Source organism: Tinamus guttatus, unplaced genomic scaffold, assembly GCF_059628265.1.
Source record: "Tinamus guttatus ecotype Peru unplaced genomic scaffold, ASM5962826v1 Tinamus_guttatus_pri_ptg000619l, whole genome shotgun sequence".
Taxonomy (NCBI): domain Eukaryota; kingdom Metazoa; phylum Chordata; class Aves; order Tinamiformes; family Tinamidae; genus Tinamus; species Tinamus guttatus.
This window is the reverse complement of record NW_028289153.1, coordinates 416038-433361: the sequence shown is the minus strand read 5'-3', so window position 1 is coordinate 433361 and position 17324 is coordinate 416038. Positions and strand designations below refer to the sequence as shown.

General features: G+C 71.2%; 1 protein-coding gene across 1 annotated transcript; it reads right to left on the bottom strand.

Annotated features, from left to right (window-relative positions):
* Positions 1-3611: 3611 nt before the first annotated feature.
* MAPK8IP2 (mitogen-activated protein kinase 8 interacting protein 2) lies at positions 3612-16701 on the bottom strand. Its single transcript, XM_088535196.1, has 11 exons — positions 16570-16701; positions 10394-10499; positions 10040-10294; positions 7904-8018; positions 5684-7825; positions 5412-5487; positions 5165-5337; positions 4950-5059; positions 4596-4855; positions 4314-4412; positions 3612-3691 (listed from the first exon to the last, which is right to left on the bottom strand). Exons 1-11 carry the CDS (start codon positions 16632-16634, stop codon positions 3619-3621), a joined length of 3474 nt encoding a protein of 1157 aa, XP_088391322.1. The 5' UTR covers positions 16635-16701; the 3' UTR covers positions 3612-3618.
* Positions 16702-17324: the final 623 nt, after the last annotated feature.

Here is a 17324-nt window from a genome sequence, read left to right as displayed (position 1 = left end):
CGCCCGCAGAGCCGCGCGGCCCTCCTCGCTTCCGCAGCCGAATCCCCCCGTGTCCCGGACCCCTCGGCAGGGCAGAGCGGAGGGTCCCGCCGCGAGCGCCTGCCCCGCGCAGGGCTCCGGTCCCACCGTCCCCCCCGGCGCTGCCGCCCTCCGGTCCAGCCCGAGGTGCTCGGAACCGGGAGCAACGAGAGCGCCGAGCGCCCGGGGGGTCCTGCCCCATTTCTAGTCTCCCTTGGCAGAAATGCAATTTCCCACCTTACGCGGCTGCTGCTGCTGCTGCTCAACATTATTTTTCTCAGCTGAAGCAAAAGGGACTTTTTTTTCCCATGTGTAGATAGCTCTTTTCTGACTTTATCTCTTCGAGTTGCATTGGCATCTCCATCCCCAACATCTCCAGACCCGGTGAGACGCTTCGTTTTGAAAAGCCATTCGGGAGAAAGCCGAGCGGAGCAGGGCGGCCCCGGGCGCGCGCCCGGACCCGGGCCCGCCAGGACCCGCCGCGCGGAGCTTACTGTGATTCTCACGGCTTCTCAACCACTTCGGTTGGCTTCTGTAAAAAAAGAAACGAAAAAAAAAAAAACAAGGGATACACTTTTTTGCTTTGAGGTCATTTTTTGAAGTTGTTGATACTTTCCTTCGTCCAGACTAAAATTCATTAATTCTCGCTCCTCACCAACTCCCGTCTAGGGTTCTGACCTTCCGAGAAGGGAAAGCGAAGGGCACCCCGCGCTCCGCCCCGGCATGCGCCCCGCACACCCGCACGCAGCGGGCCTGCACCCTGCATGCGCGCCCCGCCGCCCGCGCGCCCGGCGCACACCCGCACGCACCACGGCTCCCCCATGGACTCACCTGTGGGTTTTGTTCTGTTTTTAATTTCGCAGGGTCAGTTTGACTTCACCCTTATTTTGTATGGATTTTCTGAGGAGATTTCTCCTTCTCCAGAGTCATGGAGGTGCGGCCACTCGCCTCCCGCCCTTGACGTTGTGATACACATACCCCACAGAGATCTATGTTTCTTATATTATATTATTATTATTATTATTATGTAATAAATTTATAAGAAAGCCGCGCAACGTCCCCTGTGGTCTCTGCGCCCGGTGCCACCCAGCCCGGCCTGCTGGGACGGATGGAGGGGCCGCGTCCTGCAGGGCAGCGGGGCGGGTGGCCGCGGAGCTGGGACGGGGTGACACGAGAGGGGAACGTCCGAGCAGGGAGGGGTGGCCGTGTCCCCAGGGGGTCCCCAGGGCAGGTCTCCATGCAGGTCCCCAAGGGATTCCCCAAGGGATGTCCCTGGGATACGGCTCTCCAGGCGGGATCCCCAGCGGATCGTCCTCTCTGGGGTGCCCAGGGCTGGTTCCCCAGGACACCTCCCCGCTCCGGCTCCCGATGGCAGTCCCGGTTTGGCAGTCCCGGTTCAGCAGTCCCAGTTTGGCGGTGCCGGTGCTCGCCGGTCCCTGCTGCTGGGTGAGGTGCGTGGGACACCGAACGTGCCGCGGTCCCCAGTCCACCCCGTCGTCGTAAGGGCCGAGCTCGTGTCCGAGGCTGTCGCTCCGGCAGCGACGGCCCTGGTCGGAGCGGGGCGGTGGGACGGGTGCAGGAGAGGCCTCCGGCACCGCTGCCTCCCGCCGTGGGGCAGAAACCCCTCGTGTGCAGCCCCACGCGCACACCTGGGCTGCAGCATGCACATCCAGGCTGCACTGCACGCACCGGGGCTGCAGTGCATGCATCCGGGCTGCAGTGCACACACCAGGGCTGCAGCGCACGCATCCAGGCTGCAGCGCGCACAGGGGCCCGGCGCCACATCCAGCACCTGCCCAAGGGCACCGCGCACAGCGGGCAGGACACGGCGGCTCCCTCCTGCTCCGCGCGCGGCCGCCTCCGGATCCCCTGAGGGCCCTCGGCTGGCCCCGTGCCAGAGCTGGGACACGATGGACAGGACACGGGGCCTGGACCGCTTGGGCCAGCAGGGCACGGGGGCCCGGAGCCGCGGGGGGGCTCGGAGGCCTGTGGGCAGCTCCAGCTCTCACCCTTAGCCCAACAACAGGGACCAGAGAGGTCCCCGACGTGTCCCTGCCCTGCCTGTCCCCCCACGGGGACCCCTGTCCTCCCCCTGCCCTGCAGCAGAGCATGGCCATGCCCATGTCCTGCCATCCCTGTGTCCCCGTGTCCCCATGTCCAGCTGTTCCCATGTCCAGACATCCCGGGTCAGCCCCCTGCCCATCCATCCCTATCCTCATCCCATCCATCACACTGCCCCTCACGGCCTCTCTCCTTGCAGCCCTGGGCCAGGGCAGGAGCCTCTCCAGACCAACACCAACCTCTGATGGAGATTCTGCACCGCTCCTTTCCCCGCGCCGAAGGAAGTAAAACCGCCCGCTGGTGACGACACACACACCTTGCCCTCCATCGGATCTGGCCCCGCGGCACCGCTGGCCTCCTGCTCCCACGTCGGCACAAGGCACTTGGTGCCCCCTGCTCTGCCCGGCGTATCCTGCTCGGTGCTCCATGCTCTCCCTGGTGCATCCCGCTGTCCTGGCGCACCGCGCTCAGTGCACCCTGCTCTGCCCAGTGCATCCTGCTCTGTGCTCCCTGCTCTCCCTGGTGCATCCCGCTATTCCTGGTGCACTGCGCTCGTTGCACCCTGCTCACCCCAGTGCATCCTGCTATCCTCACACTCTGCGGTCTCCTTTGTGCTCGCTGCTCTCCCTGGTGCATCCCGCTATCCTCGTGCACCACGCTCAGTGCACACTGCTCTCCCCGGTGCATCCCGCTCGGTGCTCCCTGCTCTCCCCTGTGCATCCCGCTATCCTCATGCCCCGCTCTTGGTGCTCCCTGCTCCCCTGTGCATCCCGCTATCCCCAGTTCCCCAGCCACCCGCACAGCCGGAATCCACAGGCACGCGCCTGCACATGGAGGACGCGGAGGCTGCCCCGACACCGGCACGGCTGGGACAGAGCAGCAGAGCCCACATGGTCACACCAAGCATATATTTTATTGAAAGACCAAGTGGATGACAAGGCAGTGGGGAGAACCTTCACCCGGGGCTTTGTACAGGTTCCGGTTGCTCAGGGCTCCTCGCGGTGCATCGAGTTACGAGATAAATACCGGTACAGCGAGCGGAGTGGAGTCACCGTCACTAGACTAGCACGGGTCGGCAGCAGGGCCGGCAAGCAAAAGAAATCACCAGGCACAGCAGTGAGGAGCGGGGCGGCCCCGCGGCCCGAGCCCCCCGCCCGGGCGCTACATTCAGGCCGCGGGGCGGGACACGGGGCCCCGCGGCCACCCCGGCCCGGCCCGGCCCGGCCCGGCGGAGCCCCCGGCCTCGCTCATGCAGCGGCCGCGGCCGGGGCGGGCCGGGCCGAGCCGGGCCGAGCCGGGGCGGTGCCAGGCCGGGCCGGGGCGGGGCCGGGGCGGTACCGGGCGGGGGCGGTACCGGACCGGGCCGGGGCGGTACCAGGGCGGTACCAGGGCGGTACCAGGGCGGTACCGGGCCGGGCCGGGGCGGTACCAGGGCGGTACCAGGGCGGTACCGGGCCGGGCCGGGGCGGTACCGGGGCGGTGCGGGGGGCCGGGCACTGGCGGGGGCGGCGCTGGAGGGGCGCGGGGCGGCGCGGGGCGCTACTCCAGGTAGATGTCCTCTGTGGGGCACGCGTATTCCAGGTGCTCCTGGTAGTACTCCTGGAACGCCCGGCTGCGAGGCAAGGGGGATGCCCATGGGGCTGCCGCCAGTGCAGCACGGCCAGACCCGTCCCCATGTCCCCAGCCCGGTGACAGCCCCAGCACGGCCCCCAAACCCGTCCCCATGTCCCCAGCCCGGTGACAGCCCCAGCATGGCCTCCAGACCCATCCCCGTGTCCCCATCCCGGTGACGGGCCCAGCACGGCCACCAGACCCATCCCCATGTCCCCAGCCTGGTGACAGCCCCAGCACGGCCCCCAAACCCGTCCCCATGTCCCCAGCCCGGTGACAACCCCAGCATAGCCCCCAGACCCATCCCCGTGTCCCCAGCCCGGTGACAGGCCCAGCATGGCCCCCCAACCCATCCCCATGTCCCCAGCCCAGTGACAACCCCAGCACAGTCCCCAGACCCGTCCCCGTGTCCTGGCCCAGTGACGACCCCAGCACAGCCCCCAGACCCGTCCCCATGTCCCCAGCCCGATGACAACCACAGCACAGCCCCCAGAACCGTCCCCGTGTCCCCAGCCTGGTGACAGCCCCAGCACAGTCCCCAAACCCATCCCCATGTACCGGCCTAGTGCCAACCCCAGCACGTCCCCTGTATCCGTCCTGGCGCCGTCCCGGCGCCGCCTTACCCGACGCACTCGGCCACGTGCCGCATGGATTCCTGCGAGACGAACACGTGGCAGGCGAAGCGGCTCAGCACCGGGTGCTTGGTGATGAACCCGAAGTAGCTGCAGCGGGAGGGCAGGGTGAGCGCCGCGGCCCCCGGCCCTGCCCCATGGCCCAGCCCGGGACCCCCCGTCCCGCATCGCCCAGGGGCGACGGGGACCCACAGGGAGGGCAGCGCCGCAGCAGGACAGGCCCCGGGGCGCGGGGTGGCGCGGGGGTCCCGCGTGGGCAGGATGGGCCCTCACCAGCTGTTCCGGGGGTGGCACCCGCAGAAGGAGATGTTCTTCATCTGGAAGAAGTGGCTGCACCGCTCAATGCAGAAGGGAGGCCGCGCGGCTGCAGCGCCAGGGCGCCCCGGCCGGGACGCAGACCCCGCTGCCAGGTGCCCGGCGCCGCACTCCCTCGTCCCGGCTGTACTCGTTCCACCAGTGAGGCTGAGCTTGCATCGCCCCTGCCCAGCGTGATCTCCAGGTCGATGCACCGTCAGCTTCCTGGTGGTGGCAATCTGGGCACGCGGGACGGGCCGTCAGCCGGGGCACCTTGGCGCGGGTCTGCGTCCCCGGCCGGGGCGCTGGCGAGCCCCGCGCCGCCGGCCTCACCTTCTGCATGGCGGCGCAGAGGATGCCGTTGCCCTGGTGGTAGGGCACCTCCACGGAGCCCAGGAACTGCACGTTGAAGCGCTCCACCCAGCACGGGTTCCTCTTGAGCCCTGCGAGCGGAGCAGCGGGCGCTGCCGCGCGGGCCCGGGCGCCGCGGGAGGGAGCCCGGGGCGAGCGCTGCCCGGCGCCGCGAGCCCGGCCGGGCCCTGCCCTACCGGCCACGTCGCGGGCCTGGCCGACGACCTCGTGGGCGTAGAAGGCGGGGAAGATGCCCCTCTCCCCCGTCCGCATGTTGTAGCCCCGGTACCAGTAGTCGTCCTCCTCCAGCTCCACCAGGATGGGGTCGTCCACGTCCAGCTCCAGCTCGTCCTCGTGGCGCGGGATGAACCTGCGGGCAGCGGCGGTGGAAGGAGGGCGCTCCCGGCGCTGGCGAGCCCCCCGGCGCCCCGGCGCGCTGCTCACCTGAACACGGCGCGGTGCGTCTGCTCCCGCTCCTCCCCGTTCACCATGCAGGAGAACAGCCCGAAGGACTCGGTGCCTGCGGGCAGAGGCGGCTGCAGCGGGTGGAGGACCCAGAGCGCCCGCTCCGCGCCGGGGCGTCCTGCTGCATCGCACCGCAGCACGCGCCAGGACCCGCTGGGGACCCACGGACCGTCCCCCGCTGCCGCCCCATGCCCAGGATGGTGGACACCGCGGCGGAGCACGCCGGCACCATGTCCCGGCGCGGCGCTTACTGGAGGAGCGGGACGTGCTGTTGACGAAGACGTTGAGGAACTTCTTGGAGAACTGCAGGTCGGCCTCGGGGGACGAGTCCTCGGAGGAGCTCTGCGCGTCGGGGGCCGGCAGCCCGTCGCCGAAGGCCGCCTCGTCCTCCAGGTCGCAGTGGTCGCAGGCGCGCAGCAGGTCGCTGTCGTCGCTGAGCACCGAGGTGCAGCGCCGCAGGCTCACCAGCTCCAGCTGCGTGTGCTCGTCCACCACCAGCGTGTACTTCACCGAGTCGTAGGCCAGGGACTCGTCCAGCGCCCGCGGCTCCAGCGCCTCGGGGGCCGGCGAGGGCGGCAGGTCCCCCCCGAAGCCCTGCGGGTCCTCGGGGAAGGGGGAGCCCTTCAGGCCGCCCAGGTAGGGCGCCTCGTCCTCGTCCGTGGAGTAGGCCATGGTGAAGCAGCGGTTGGTCTTGGCGGTGGAGACGTCCAGGGCGGGCGGGAAGGCGTCGGCGTCCGGCCCCAGCGGCTCTAACCGGACGTCGTCGATCATGTCGTTGTCCTCCAGGATGCCCGAGTCCAGGTCCTTGTCGATGGCCCAGTCCTTGGGGCTGGCCGGGGGCTCCCCGTTGGCGGCGGCGGCGTCGGTGCCGCCGGGGGAGCCGCGCGGGCCGGCCCCGCGGGGCGGCCCCGTGCAGTGGCCGAAGGAGGCCGGGCCCTGGGAGCCGCCCAGGCGGTCGAGGGCGGCGGGGCGCCCCGGGAACGCGGGGGCGATGGTGTCGTTGGTGGGGTTGCTCAGGAAGAGGAAGGGCCCCGGGTCGGCGGCGCGCGGGGAGCGCTCGGCCTCGGCGCGCTGCAGGGAGCTGCGCAGCGTCTCCATGTCCACCAGCTCGATGCTGCGCGGGGAGCGCGGCGGCGTCCCCGGCTCGGCCGCGCCGCCCGCCGGGCCCCGCGGGACGGGCTCCGCGTCCAGCGCCTCGCTCAGCAGCTCGGGCTCCAGGTCGGAGGCCGGGGAGATGGTGTCGCAGAGCGAGTGCGTCTGCTGGAAGCACTCGTCCGGGCACTTGATGGGGTAGGAGCCCTCCGAGATCATCTTGTTGACGAGGTTGCTGAGCAGCCAGGGCGAGTCCGAGTCCTCGCTGAGGTCGGGCTCCGACTCCGAGTCGGAGTCGTACTCGCTGTTGTCCTCGTCGTCCGCCTCGGGCATGAGCTTGGGCCCCACGGGCAGGTAGAAGGAGCGCCGGATGCTCTCCAGGCTGTGGTCCGGGTCGATCTTCAGGTCCAGGGGGCTGGACGCGGACACCTCGGTGTGGCCCGGGGGCGCGGAGGAGTCCTCCGGGTTCAGGCTGTCGTAGTAGGTCTCCATCTTCAGCTCGGCCAGGCTCTCCCGCGTCAGCACCGCGCTCACCGGCAGCTCCCGCTCCAGCGTCTCCTGCTCCTCCTTGCCCTTGTCCAGCAGCAGCGAGTCCTTGATGCCCATGAGGCCGGGCGCCTCCAGCTCCGTCTCCAGCTCGGCCTCCGACGTGGGCGAGCTGGCCTCCTCGATGGAGTTGGTGAGGTGCGAGGAGCGGCCGCTGCTGCTGTCGCTGCTCAGGTCCAGCTCCGTCTCCGAGATGGAGGAGATCATGTTGCTGACGAGGCGCCCCGAGGCGAAGGCCGCCTCCAGCTCGCCCTCCACGTCCGAGTCGGAGCCGGGCGAGCTGAGCTCCTCGCCGTGCCGCCCGCACGGCGGGAAGGCCTTGGCGTTCCTGCTCGTGAGGTCGGCCTCGATGCCGGGGTCCGAGGAGGGCGACGTGGTCTCGGAGGAGCCCGCGGGGCGGCCGCGCGGGGGGCCCTCGCCGTCCGAGCTGAGCGGCTCCGCCGGGCCCGGCGCGTCCCCCGCGGCCGGGCTCCCCGTGTCGCCGGCCCCCGGCGCGGCGCGGGGCGGCGCGGGGCTGCGGGGCGGCGCGGGGGGCGGCGGGCGGCGGCGCGGGGGCGGCCGCGGCGGCGCCGCGATGATGTTCATGTTGACGTCCTCGCCGGCGGGCGCCGGGCTCCCCTGCGCCGCCGTTCGCGGCCCGTTGCCCTCCGTGTCGGGCCGGGCCGGCGGCCGCGGGGCCGGCGCCGCCTCTCCGGGGCCGCGGCGGCTGTCGGGACAGGGCCCGTCCTGCAGGCAGGAGTGCGGGGACGCGCGGCCTGCGGATGCAGCGGGGCCGTGTGAGCGCCGCGGCGCAGCCGGCACCCGCGCGCGCTCCCCGCGGCCGCGGCACTCACCGGCGTGCGAGGAGGAGGACGAGGACGAGGACGAGGAGAGCAGCAGCGCGTCCTGCCAGGAGGTGCGCAGCGCCGGCGCGGGCGGCGCGTAGCCGCCGTTGTTGTTCAGCGAGTCCTGCGGAAGGAGGACCCAGGCTGCGGACGCGCCACCGGGGACGAGGACGGCAGCGGGACGGCCGCGTGCCAGGCCTGGGGCCGCCCCACCATGGTGCCACCCCACACGGGACCAGCCACGGCTGTGGCACCACCCACGCGCACCGCCTCGCCCAGGGCCTCCCCACTGTGGTGACACCTTGCACGGAACCAGCCACCACCGTGGCGTCACTCACCCATGGCCACCTAACCACGGTGACACCTCTCCTGGGAGCAGCCATCACCATGGTGTCACCCATGGCCACCTAACCACGGTGACACCTCTCCTGGGAGCAGCCACCACCATGGCATCACTCACCCAGGGCCACCTAACCATGGTGACACCTTGCATGGGACCAGCCACCACCATGGCATCACTCACCCACAGCCACCTAACCATGGTGACACCTTGCATGGGACCAGCCACCACCATGGCGTCACTCAGCCATGGCCACCTAACCATGGTGACACCTCTCCTGGGACCAGCCATCGCCATGGCATCACTCACCCACAGCCACCTAACCATGGTGACACCTTGCATGGGACCAGACCATGGCGTCACGGCCACAGCACCACCCCTCGGTCACTCACCAGGGCCACCCCACCACAGTGACACCTCTCCTGGGAGCAGCCACCACCATGGCATCACTCACCCGTGGCCACCTAACCATGGTGACACCTCTCTTGGGAGCAGCCATCACCATGGTGTCACCCATGGCCACCTAACCATGGTGACACCTCTCTTGGGACCAGACCATGGCGTCACGGCCACGGCACCACCCCTTGGTCACTCACCAGGGCCACCCCCCCACGGTGACACCTCTCCTGGGAAAACCATCACCATGGAGTCGTGAGCACAGCATCATCCCAAGGTCACTCAACCACGGTGCCACCAGCCACCTCCACGGCACCATCGCGTGTCCACACCCCGACCCAGGGCCTCCCCACCACGGTGCCACCCCAGGACCTGCCACCACCGCAGCACCACGTCCACGTCCACGTCCCACCGCGGGGCCACCCCACGCTGGGCCACGGGGCTCCCCAGGGACTTGGCCCAGGGGCTAATCGGGATCAGAGCCGAGACAGCCCCAGCGCCCTGGGCCGGCGGCGCGAGGGGGAAGGCAGGGTCGGGGTTGGCAGCGCCGCGGGGCCGAGATTAGTGCGGCGGGGAGCAGCCGGCAGCGCTAATCCCGCGGGGCGGTGGGGATTAGCGCCGGGGCCGGCGCGACGTGCGGCCGCGCACGGGCGGCCTGCGCGGGCCTGGGATCCCCCCGCCGCCTCCATGCACCGGGACGGCCCCGCGCGGCCGCCCCCGCCGCGGGCATCCCGGGCACCCCGGCGGAGGCGGCGGAGCCCCGGCCGCCCCCGGCTCCATGGCAACGGTGCCGGATGGCGGCGGCGCCGCGCGCGGCTGCCCACGCTCCGCGCCTGCGCCCGGCCCTGCCGCCCGCCGCAGCGGCGCGGGGACACCCTGCGGCGGCACCGCGGAGCCCCCGGCGCTGCGGGAGGAGGGAGGCAGCAGGCGCACACGTGCATGCTTGCACTCACGTACATGCTTGCACTCTTGCACACACGTGCATGCTTGCACTCACATGCACACACACTTGCACAGGTGTGTGCATGCTTGCACACACACGAGCACACTTGCACATGCATGCACACACCCTTGCACAGGCATGTGCACACTTGCACACACATTGCATGCTTGCACACGCATGCACACACGCTTGCACACACACGTGAGTACGCTTGCACATGCATGTACAGCACTGGATGCCGTGCAAGGCGCCTTGCACACGAGGCCCCGCTGTGCCACACACCGAGCGGCAGCGCTAGCGCCCTGCAGCTCTCCCCATGCAGAGAGCCCCAGGGCCGCACGCGCACCCCAGAGCGCTCCGCGCACGGGGACACGGGACACCCCACTGGCCACGGGCTCCCGGTGCCACCCCATGGGCGCAGGGGACGCCCCGGTGGCCGCTGGCCGCGCGCGGGGCCGCAGCTCACCTGGGTGCCCGGCGCCGTCAGGTTCAGCGTCGTGGGCCGGTGCTTCTGCGTCTCCTCCGCAGCGGGCGAGGGGATGGGCGACGCCGAGGGCGACGGCGGCGCCTCCAGCCCGTGGCCCTCGCCCTCGCCCTCCTCGCCTTCCTCCTCCGCCTCCTCCTCCTCCTCGTTGTCGTCGATCATCTCGAACTCCTGGAAGTCATCCTGGAAGGTGCAGACGGGCTGCGGCTGCTCGCTGCGCTCCAGCGCCAGGCAGTCCTGCGGGGAGCGCGCGGCTGAGCGCGGCGAGGCCCCGGCACGGCCCCTGCCCGCGGCCCCGGCACCGCGCGGGCTCGGAGCGCGCGCCACCACCCGCACCTTCTCGTAGTGGTCCGAGTCGTAGTTGAGGCCGATGCCGCAGTCGTCCGTGATCTCCGACAGGTCCTCGTCGTCGAACTCCTCCAGGCTGATGTCCTGGGGGGGCCTGCAGGGAAACCGCAGGTTCGGGGACGGGGCTGTGCCCGGGGACGCGGCATCGCGGCGGGACGGAGCCGGTGCCACCACTGCCGCTTTCCTGCTGAGCGCCCCGCACACCAGGGCAGGGGATGCCCAGCGCCGGGGAGCCGCGTGGCGCCGCTGCCCGTATCCTGCCCAGCGCAACCCTCGACACCAACGTGGCGCGTGGCCCGGGAAAGAACGGGGACTCGGCTGTGCCGGGATGAGGGCGCGTGGCTGCTCCCCGGGACTGGGGATTGGCCCCACATGAGCCTGGACCAGAGCGACGCTGGCACCGGCGCTTTGCCCACCGGCCGGCGCGGTGCTGACGGCACAGTGCTCACGGAGCAGTGCTCATGCACGGTGCTCGTGCATGGTGCTCGTGCATGGTGCTCACAGCATGCACGGTGCATGGTGTTCATGGAGCGGAGCTCATGGAGCAGTGCTCGTGCATGGTGCTCATGGAGCGGTGCTCATGGAGTGGTACTCGTGCATGGTGCTCACGGAGCGGTGCTCGTGCATGATGCTCATAGCATGCACGGTGCATGGTGCTCATGGAGTGGTACTCGTGCATGGTGCTCACGGAGCGGTGCTCGTGCATGGTGCTCATAGCATGCACGGTGCATGGTGCTCATGGAGTGGTACTCGTGCATGGTGCTCACGGAGCGGTGCTCGTGCATGGTGCTCATAGCATGCACGGTGCATGGTGCTCATGGAGTGGTACTCGTGCATGGTGCTCACGGAGCGGTGCTCGTGCATGGTGCTCATAGCATGCACGGTGCATGGTGTTCATGGAGCGGTGCTCATGGAGCAGTGCTCGTGCATGGTGCTCATGGAGCGGTGCTCATGCATGGTGCTTGGAGCGGTGCTTGTGCACGGTGCTCGTGCATGGTGCTCATAGCATGCACGGTGCATGGTGCTCATGGAGCGGTGCTCGTGCACGGTGCTCGTGCATGGTGCTCACAGCATGCATGGTGCATGGTGCTCATGGAGCAGTGCTCGTGCAGGGTGCTCAAGGAGCAGTGCTCGCGCGAGGTGCTCGCAGTGCATATGGTGCTCACGGAGTGGTGCTTGTGCATGGTGTTTGTGCACGGTGCTCGTGCGTGGTGCTCACAGTGTGCACGGTGCTCACAGAGTGGTGCTCATGGAGTGGTGCTCACACAGGGTGCTCACAGTGTGCACGGTGCTCGTGCGTGGTGCTCGCATACGGTGCTCACGCGCAGTGCACGGTGCTCGCATGTGGTGCTCACACGTGGTGCTCACAGTGTGCACGGTGCTCGTGCATGGCACTCACGTGGTGCTCACATTACACGCGGTGCTCGCGCGTGGTGCACGGTGCTCGTGCACGGTGCTCGTATACGGGGCGCACGGTGCTCGCAGTGCAGCGAGTGAGCAGAGGTTTCCCAGCGGCTCGAGGGCACCGGGGCCAGGCTGGCCAGAGGCAAAACTATCCCCTTCCCCAACAGCGGGAAGGATGTCAAGGAAACCAACACTGCTGCAGGGCGGGGAATAAAACTGCTCTGAAATAAAGAAACTGCGGGATTTTCCATTGGATAAAGGGAAACTGAGCATTTCTGGCCAGTATTTAGTGTGCGCTGCTGGGCGCATAGAGACCCTGCGGGCCCGGCAGGATCAGGGGGCAGGGGAGCCCGGAGCATCCTGGAGCATCCTCTGGATGCACCCGGCTGCTCGCTGGGCCGCGTGCTGGTGCCGCTGCGCCTGGGTTAGAGCCCAGTCCGGCAGTTTTGCTGCCTCTGCTTCTATTTTTACCCCAGCTCCCATTTTCCAGCTCCTCTCGCAGATCCGGCTGCCGGAGCTCGCTCTGCTTTTGCAGATTTTCCCCTAATCACATAATTCCCAGAAGTAGGCCAGCGAGATGGCTCCGAACCCCGCACAGCTGCCATGCCGAGGGGCCGTGCCCGAGGCTGCGCTCCCCTTCCCGGGGCAGCGATAGCTCCGTGGGCCGCGGCCCGGGCACGTGGGGCTGGGGGCCGTGGCGGAGAGGTGCCCGCGCGGCACCGGTCCCGGTCCCGCATTGGGAGCACCAGCACGCTGGGTCGGCTCTGCCGGGGCCGGCACGGATGCCGGTGCCATGGAGGGGACGATGTGGGGCGGGTGTGGGAGAGGAGCCCAGCGTGTTCCCGGTGTTCCCAGTGCTCCTGGTGCTCCCGGTGCTCCCGGTGCTCCCGGTGCGGCTCCCGCCGGAGCGCCGCGCAACGCGGCCGCGGCCACACGGGATGCTCCGCGCTATTTTGGGCTCGGCTCCCCGGACGCTTCTCCCGGCTGCGCTCGCGCTGCGACGGCGCTCCGCGGGCGCAGGCGCGGGAAGGGCAGCGGGAGCAGCGCCGAGGCCGGCGCCGCGGAGAGGCGCCACGCGGACACCGGCCCTGCAAGGCCGGCTGCAGCCGGGAACCCTGCGCCCGTCCCCGCTCGAGCATCGCGCACGGCTCCCCCCAAGGGGACGACGTCCCCGAGACCCGCAGGCACTGCGCGATGCCGGGGGGCCCGCGGGGACGTGGCCTCCAGCGCGGCGGGCGCTGCGCCGGGCGGGACACGGGTGCGCTGGGAGTGCTGGGCCCGGCTGCGCCCGGCGCTGGCGCTGGCCCAAGCGGGTTCCGCAGGCGGCACAGGGAGCCCAGCAAGGACACGGCTCCGCGCTGCCGCGGCCTCCGGCAGCAGGGCGGGCATCCCACGGGCCCTGCTCCCCACGGACCCTGCTCCCCACAGACCCCTGCTCCATGGATCCCCACTGCACACAGATCCCCACTGCCCACGGACCCCCGCTCCCCACGGACCCCTGCTCCATGGACCCTTGCTCCATGGACCCCTGCTCCCCATGGATCCCCTGCTCCCCACGGACCCCTGCTCCATGGATCCCCACTGCCCACAGATCCCCCCTGCCCACGGATTCCTGCTGCCCACTGACCCCTGCTCCATGGATCCCCGCTCCCCATGGACCCCCGCTCCATGGACCCCTGCTCCCCACAGATCCTAGGCTGCCCATAGACTCCCTGCTCCCCATGGATCCCCGCTGCCCATGGCCCCCCGCTGCCCATGGATCCCCGCTGCCCACGGACCCCGCTCCCAGCACGCTGCATCTTGGAGCCCGCAGCGCACAGGGGCTCCGCAGGGATTCCTCCCCGCTCCCCAGGGTCCTGCACCGCCGCGCGCTCCTGCCCGAGCCAGGCGGACGGAGGAGCCGCGGCCGCGAGCGGGACGGACAGGGTGCAAGGGGAACCGCTGCGGCCGCGTCCCCAGCGCACAAGGACAGAGGGGACGCAGAGAAGCAGCGGGTGGGAACGGGGCAGGAGGGGATCCAGCGGGACCCGTGGGAACGGGGCAGGGGGGGGATCCAGCGGGACCCGTGGGAACGGGGCAGGAGGGGATCCAGCGGGACCCGTGGGAACGGGCAGGAGGGGGATCCAGCGGATCCGTGGGAACGGGGCGGGGGGGGATCCAGCGGGACCCGTGGGAACGGGGCAGGAGGGGATCCAGCGGGATCCGTGGGAACGGGGCAGGAGGGGATCCAGCGGGACCCGTGGGAACGGGGCAGGGGGGGGATCCAGCGGGATCCGTGGGAACGGGGCAGGGGGGGATCCAGCGGGATCCGTGGGAACGGGGCAGGAGGGGGATCCAGCGGGATCCGTGGGAACGGGGCAAGGGGGGGGGATCCAGCGGGACCCGTGGGAACGGGGCAGGAGGGGGATCCAGCGGGATCCGTGGGAACGGGGCAGGAGGGGATCCAGCGGGACCCGTGGGAACGGGGCAGGAGGGGATCCAGCGGGACCCGTGGGAACGGGGCAGGGGGGCATCCAGCGGGACCCGGCTGGACACGCGCTGCGCAGGAGCCCTCGTTCCTGCAGACAGGACCACGGCGAGGGCAGGAGCTGCGATACCCACAACAGCCCCAGGCCTGGCTGGGCCCCGAGCGGCCCTGCGGGCTCAGCAGGGCAGGGGCGCCCTGGGGACAGCAGGGAGGACTCGGCCACCCGGTAACGCAGCCCCCGGGAACCGCTGCGGGTGCCAAGCGGGAGCGGGAGGGAGCAGGGCGGATCGGATGGGGACCGGCCGCATCCCGAGGGCCCAGCGCGGCCTGGCAAAGGGACGACCTGGGAAGCAGCCAGCGGAGGCGCTGGCCGGAGCCACCAACCGAGATGCGCATCCTCCCGCCCGGACCGCGGCTCCCCGGGCCTTCCCAGCGCCACCGGCACCGGCTCCTGCCCTGCGCTGGGCCAGGCCGGCTCAGGCTCCTGCTGGCCCTGCCGCCGGCACGGCTCCCATCCGCCGGCACAGCTCCCATCCACCAGCACAGCTCCCATCCACTGGCTCCCATCCACCGGCACATATCCCATCCGTCGGCTCCCATCCGCCGGCACAGCTCCCATCCACCGGCTCCCATCCACCGGCACGGCTCCCATCCACCAGCACAGCTCCCATCCACCGGCACGGCTCCCATCCACCAGCACAGCTCCCATCCGCCGGCATGGCTCCCATCCACCGGCACGGCTCCCATCCAGCCCCACGTGCCGCCCTCCGGCCTCGCACATCCCAGGGTCCAGGCAGGGCCACCCATGGGTGACACCACCCTGCAGCACCCGCGCTCCCTGCTCCGCGCAGGGCCATCCCGCAGCCGGGCCCTGCGGCTCCCACGGGACCTGCAGAAAGGTGACCTGTGTGGGGCCACAGGAGGGGACCAGGGGCGACGGGTCCAGCAAGCGCCACGTCCCCCGCAAGTGACCTCAGAAGCGATGGGCCCGCTCGGATGGGGCATGGGGACAACTCTCGGGCACGTGCCGGGTGCGAGCGGAGCCCGCGCTCCGGGCCCTGTGCCGGGTTTCCCAAACAGGCCGATCCAGCCCACAATGCCCCCTGTTCCGGCACCAGGGTCCCCGGGACACAGGGGGCTGGATGGCACCGTGCGGTGCGGAGCAGCCGGGCAAGAGGACGGCGGTGCGGCGGTGCCAGGGGACAGCACGGCGCTGCAGGAGGACGGTGCGGGAGGACGGCGCGGCGCCGCGGGAGGACAACACCGTGATGCGGGAGGACAGTGCAGGAGGACAACACCGCGACGCGGGAGGACAACACTGTGATGCGGGAGGACAGTGCAGGAGGACAACACCGTGATGCGGGAGGACAACCCCACGACACGGGAGGACAACACCGTGACGCGGGAGGACAACACCGCGATGCGGGAGGACAACACCGTGGTGCGGGAGGACAACACCGCGGTGCGGGAGGACAACACCGTGATGTGGGAGGACAACCCCACGGTGCGGGAGGACAACCCCACGGTGCGGGAAGACAACCCCACGGTGCGGGAGGACGGTGCAGAAGGACGGCACGGCGCAGCGGGAGGACAACACCGTGGTGCGGGAGGACAACCCTGTGGTGCGGGAGGACAACAGGGCACAAACAAAGGGGCGCAGCGGGCGCCGCTCCCGCGGCTCTCGGGGGCGGCGGGGCAGGCCCGGGTGCTGCCGCTGCCCAGGGACGGGGACAGCGACAGGGACAGGGCAGGGCCGCTCCCCGCACACGGCACCGCCGGTCCCCGCGCCGCCACCCCCCGGCACGGCCCGGCCCGGCCCGGCCCGGTCCCGCGAGTCCCAAGGTGAACGAGGAGACAGGGGAGAGCGGCGGAACCTCCCGCAGGGCGCGGGGACGCGGTGCCCTCCGTGCGGCCGGGCCGCCGCTCTCCTCCCCTCCCCGGTACCGGTGCCGGTACCGGTGCCAAGGGCAGCGCCGCGCAGAGCCCGCAGCGGGGCCCGGCGCTCCGGGCGGCTCCGCGCCGCACCGGGCCGGGCCGGGCCGCGCCCGCAGCGCCGGATCCCCCCGCAGCGCCGGCCCCGCCGCCCCGCGCCGCGGCCGCAGCCCCGGGCCCGCCCGCCGCTCCGCATCGGGCCCGCACCGGCCCCGCCGCACCGGGCCCGCAGCCCCGGTCCGCCCGCAGCGCCGGGCCCAGCTGCAGCCCCGCTGCACGGCGGCGGCCGGGCCGGGCTCGGTGCGGATGCTGGTACCGGTGTCGGTACCGGTGCCGTTGTCGGTACCGGGGCGGCTCTCACCTGCATCCCGGCGGGGAGAGCGAGTGGAAGGTGGAGAGCGAGAACATCTCGGCGCGATCCGCCATCTTCTCCCGGCCGGGGCTGCGCCGGACTGCGGAGCTGCGCGGGGCTGCGCGGGGCGGGCGGGGCGGGCGGGGCCGCGGCACCGGCGGGGGGGACCGGGGGGGAGGGCACCGGGAGGGGGGGGCGGCACCGGCGGGGGGGACCGGGGGGGAGGGCACCGGGAAGAGGGGACCGGGGGAGGGGGGGCACCGGGGGGGGGCGGCACCGGCGGGGGGGGAACCGGGGGGGGGAACCGGGAGGGGGGACCGGGGGAGGGGGGGCACCGGGGCGGGGAGGACACCGCGGGGGAGGCCAGCGGGGGGGGCGGCACCGGCCGGGGGGACCGGGGGAGGGCACCGGGGGGGGGCCGAGGGGAGGGCACCGGGAGGGGGGCGGCACTGGCGGGGGGACCGGGGGGGGCACCGGGGTGGGGGGGGCACTGGGGGAGGGCACCGGGAAGGGGGGACCGGGGGCGGGGGGCAGGAGCTCGCGGGAGGGGGGGGTCTGTGGGGAGGAGGGGGAGGGAGGGGGATGTATGGGGACGTATGGGGGGGAGGATGTATGGGGATGTATGGGGGGATGTATGGCAGGGTGTACGGGGAAGGGAGATGTATGGGGAGAGGGATGGATGGGGAGGAGGATGTGTGCGGAGGGGCATGTATGGGGAGGGGGATGTATGTGGAGGGGCATGTATGGGGAGGGGGTTGTATGGG

Excerpts from the sequence above, each read along its gene's own strand:
- MAPK8IP2 (XM_088535196.1), bottom strand. The coding sequence starts at position 16,634 with ATGGCGGATCGCGCCGAGATGTTCTCGCTCTCCACCTTCCACTCGCTC. Across the intron at positions 5,488-5,683 it reads CAGCACGTCCCGCTCCTCCA|GCACCGAGTCCTTCGGGCTG; the intron begins GTAAGCGCCGCG and ends CTCTGCCCGCAG. Across the intron at positions 5,338-5,411 it reads ACGCACCGCGCCGTGTTCAG|GTTCATCCCGCGCCACGAGG; the intron begins GTGAGCAGCGCG and ends CGCTGCCCGCAG.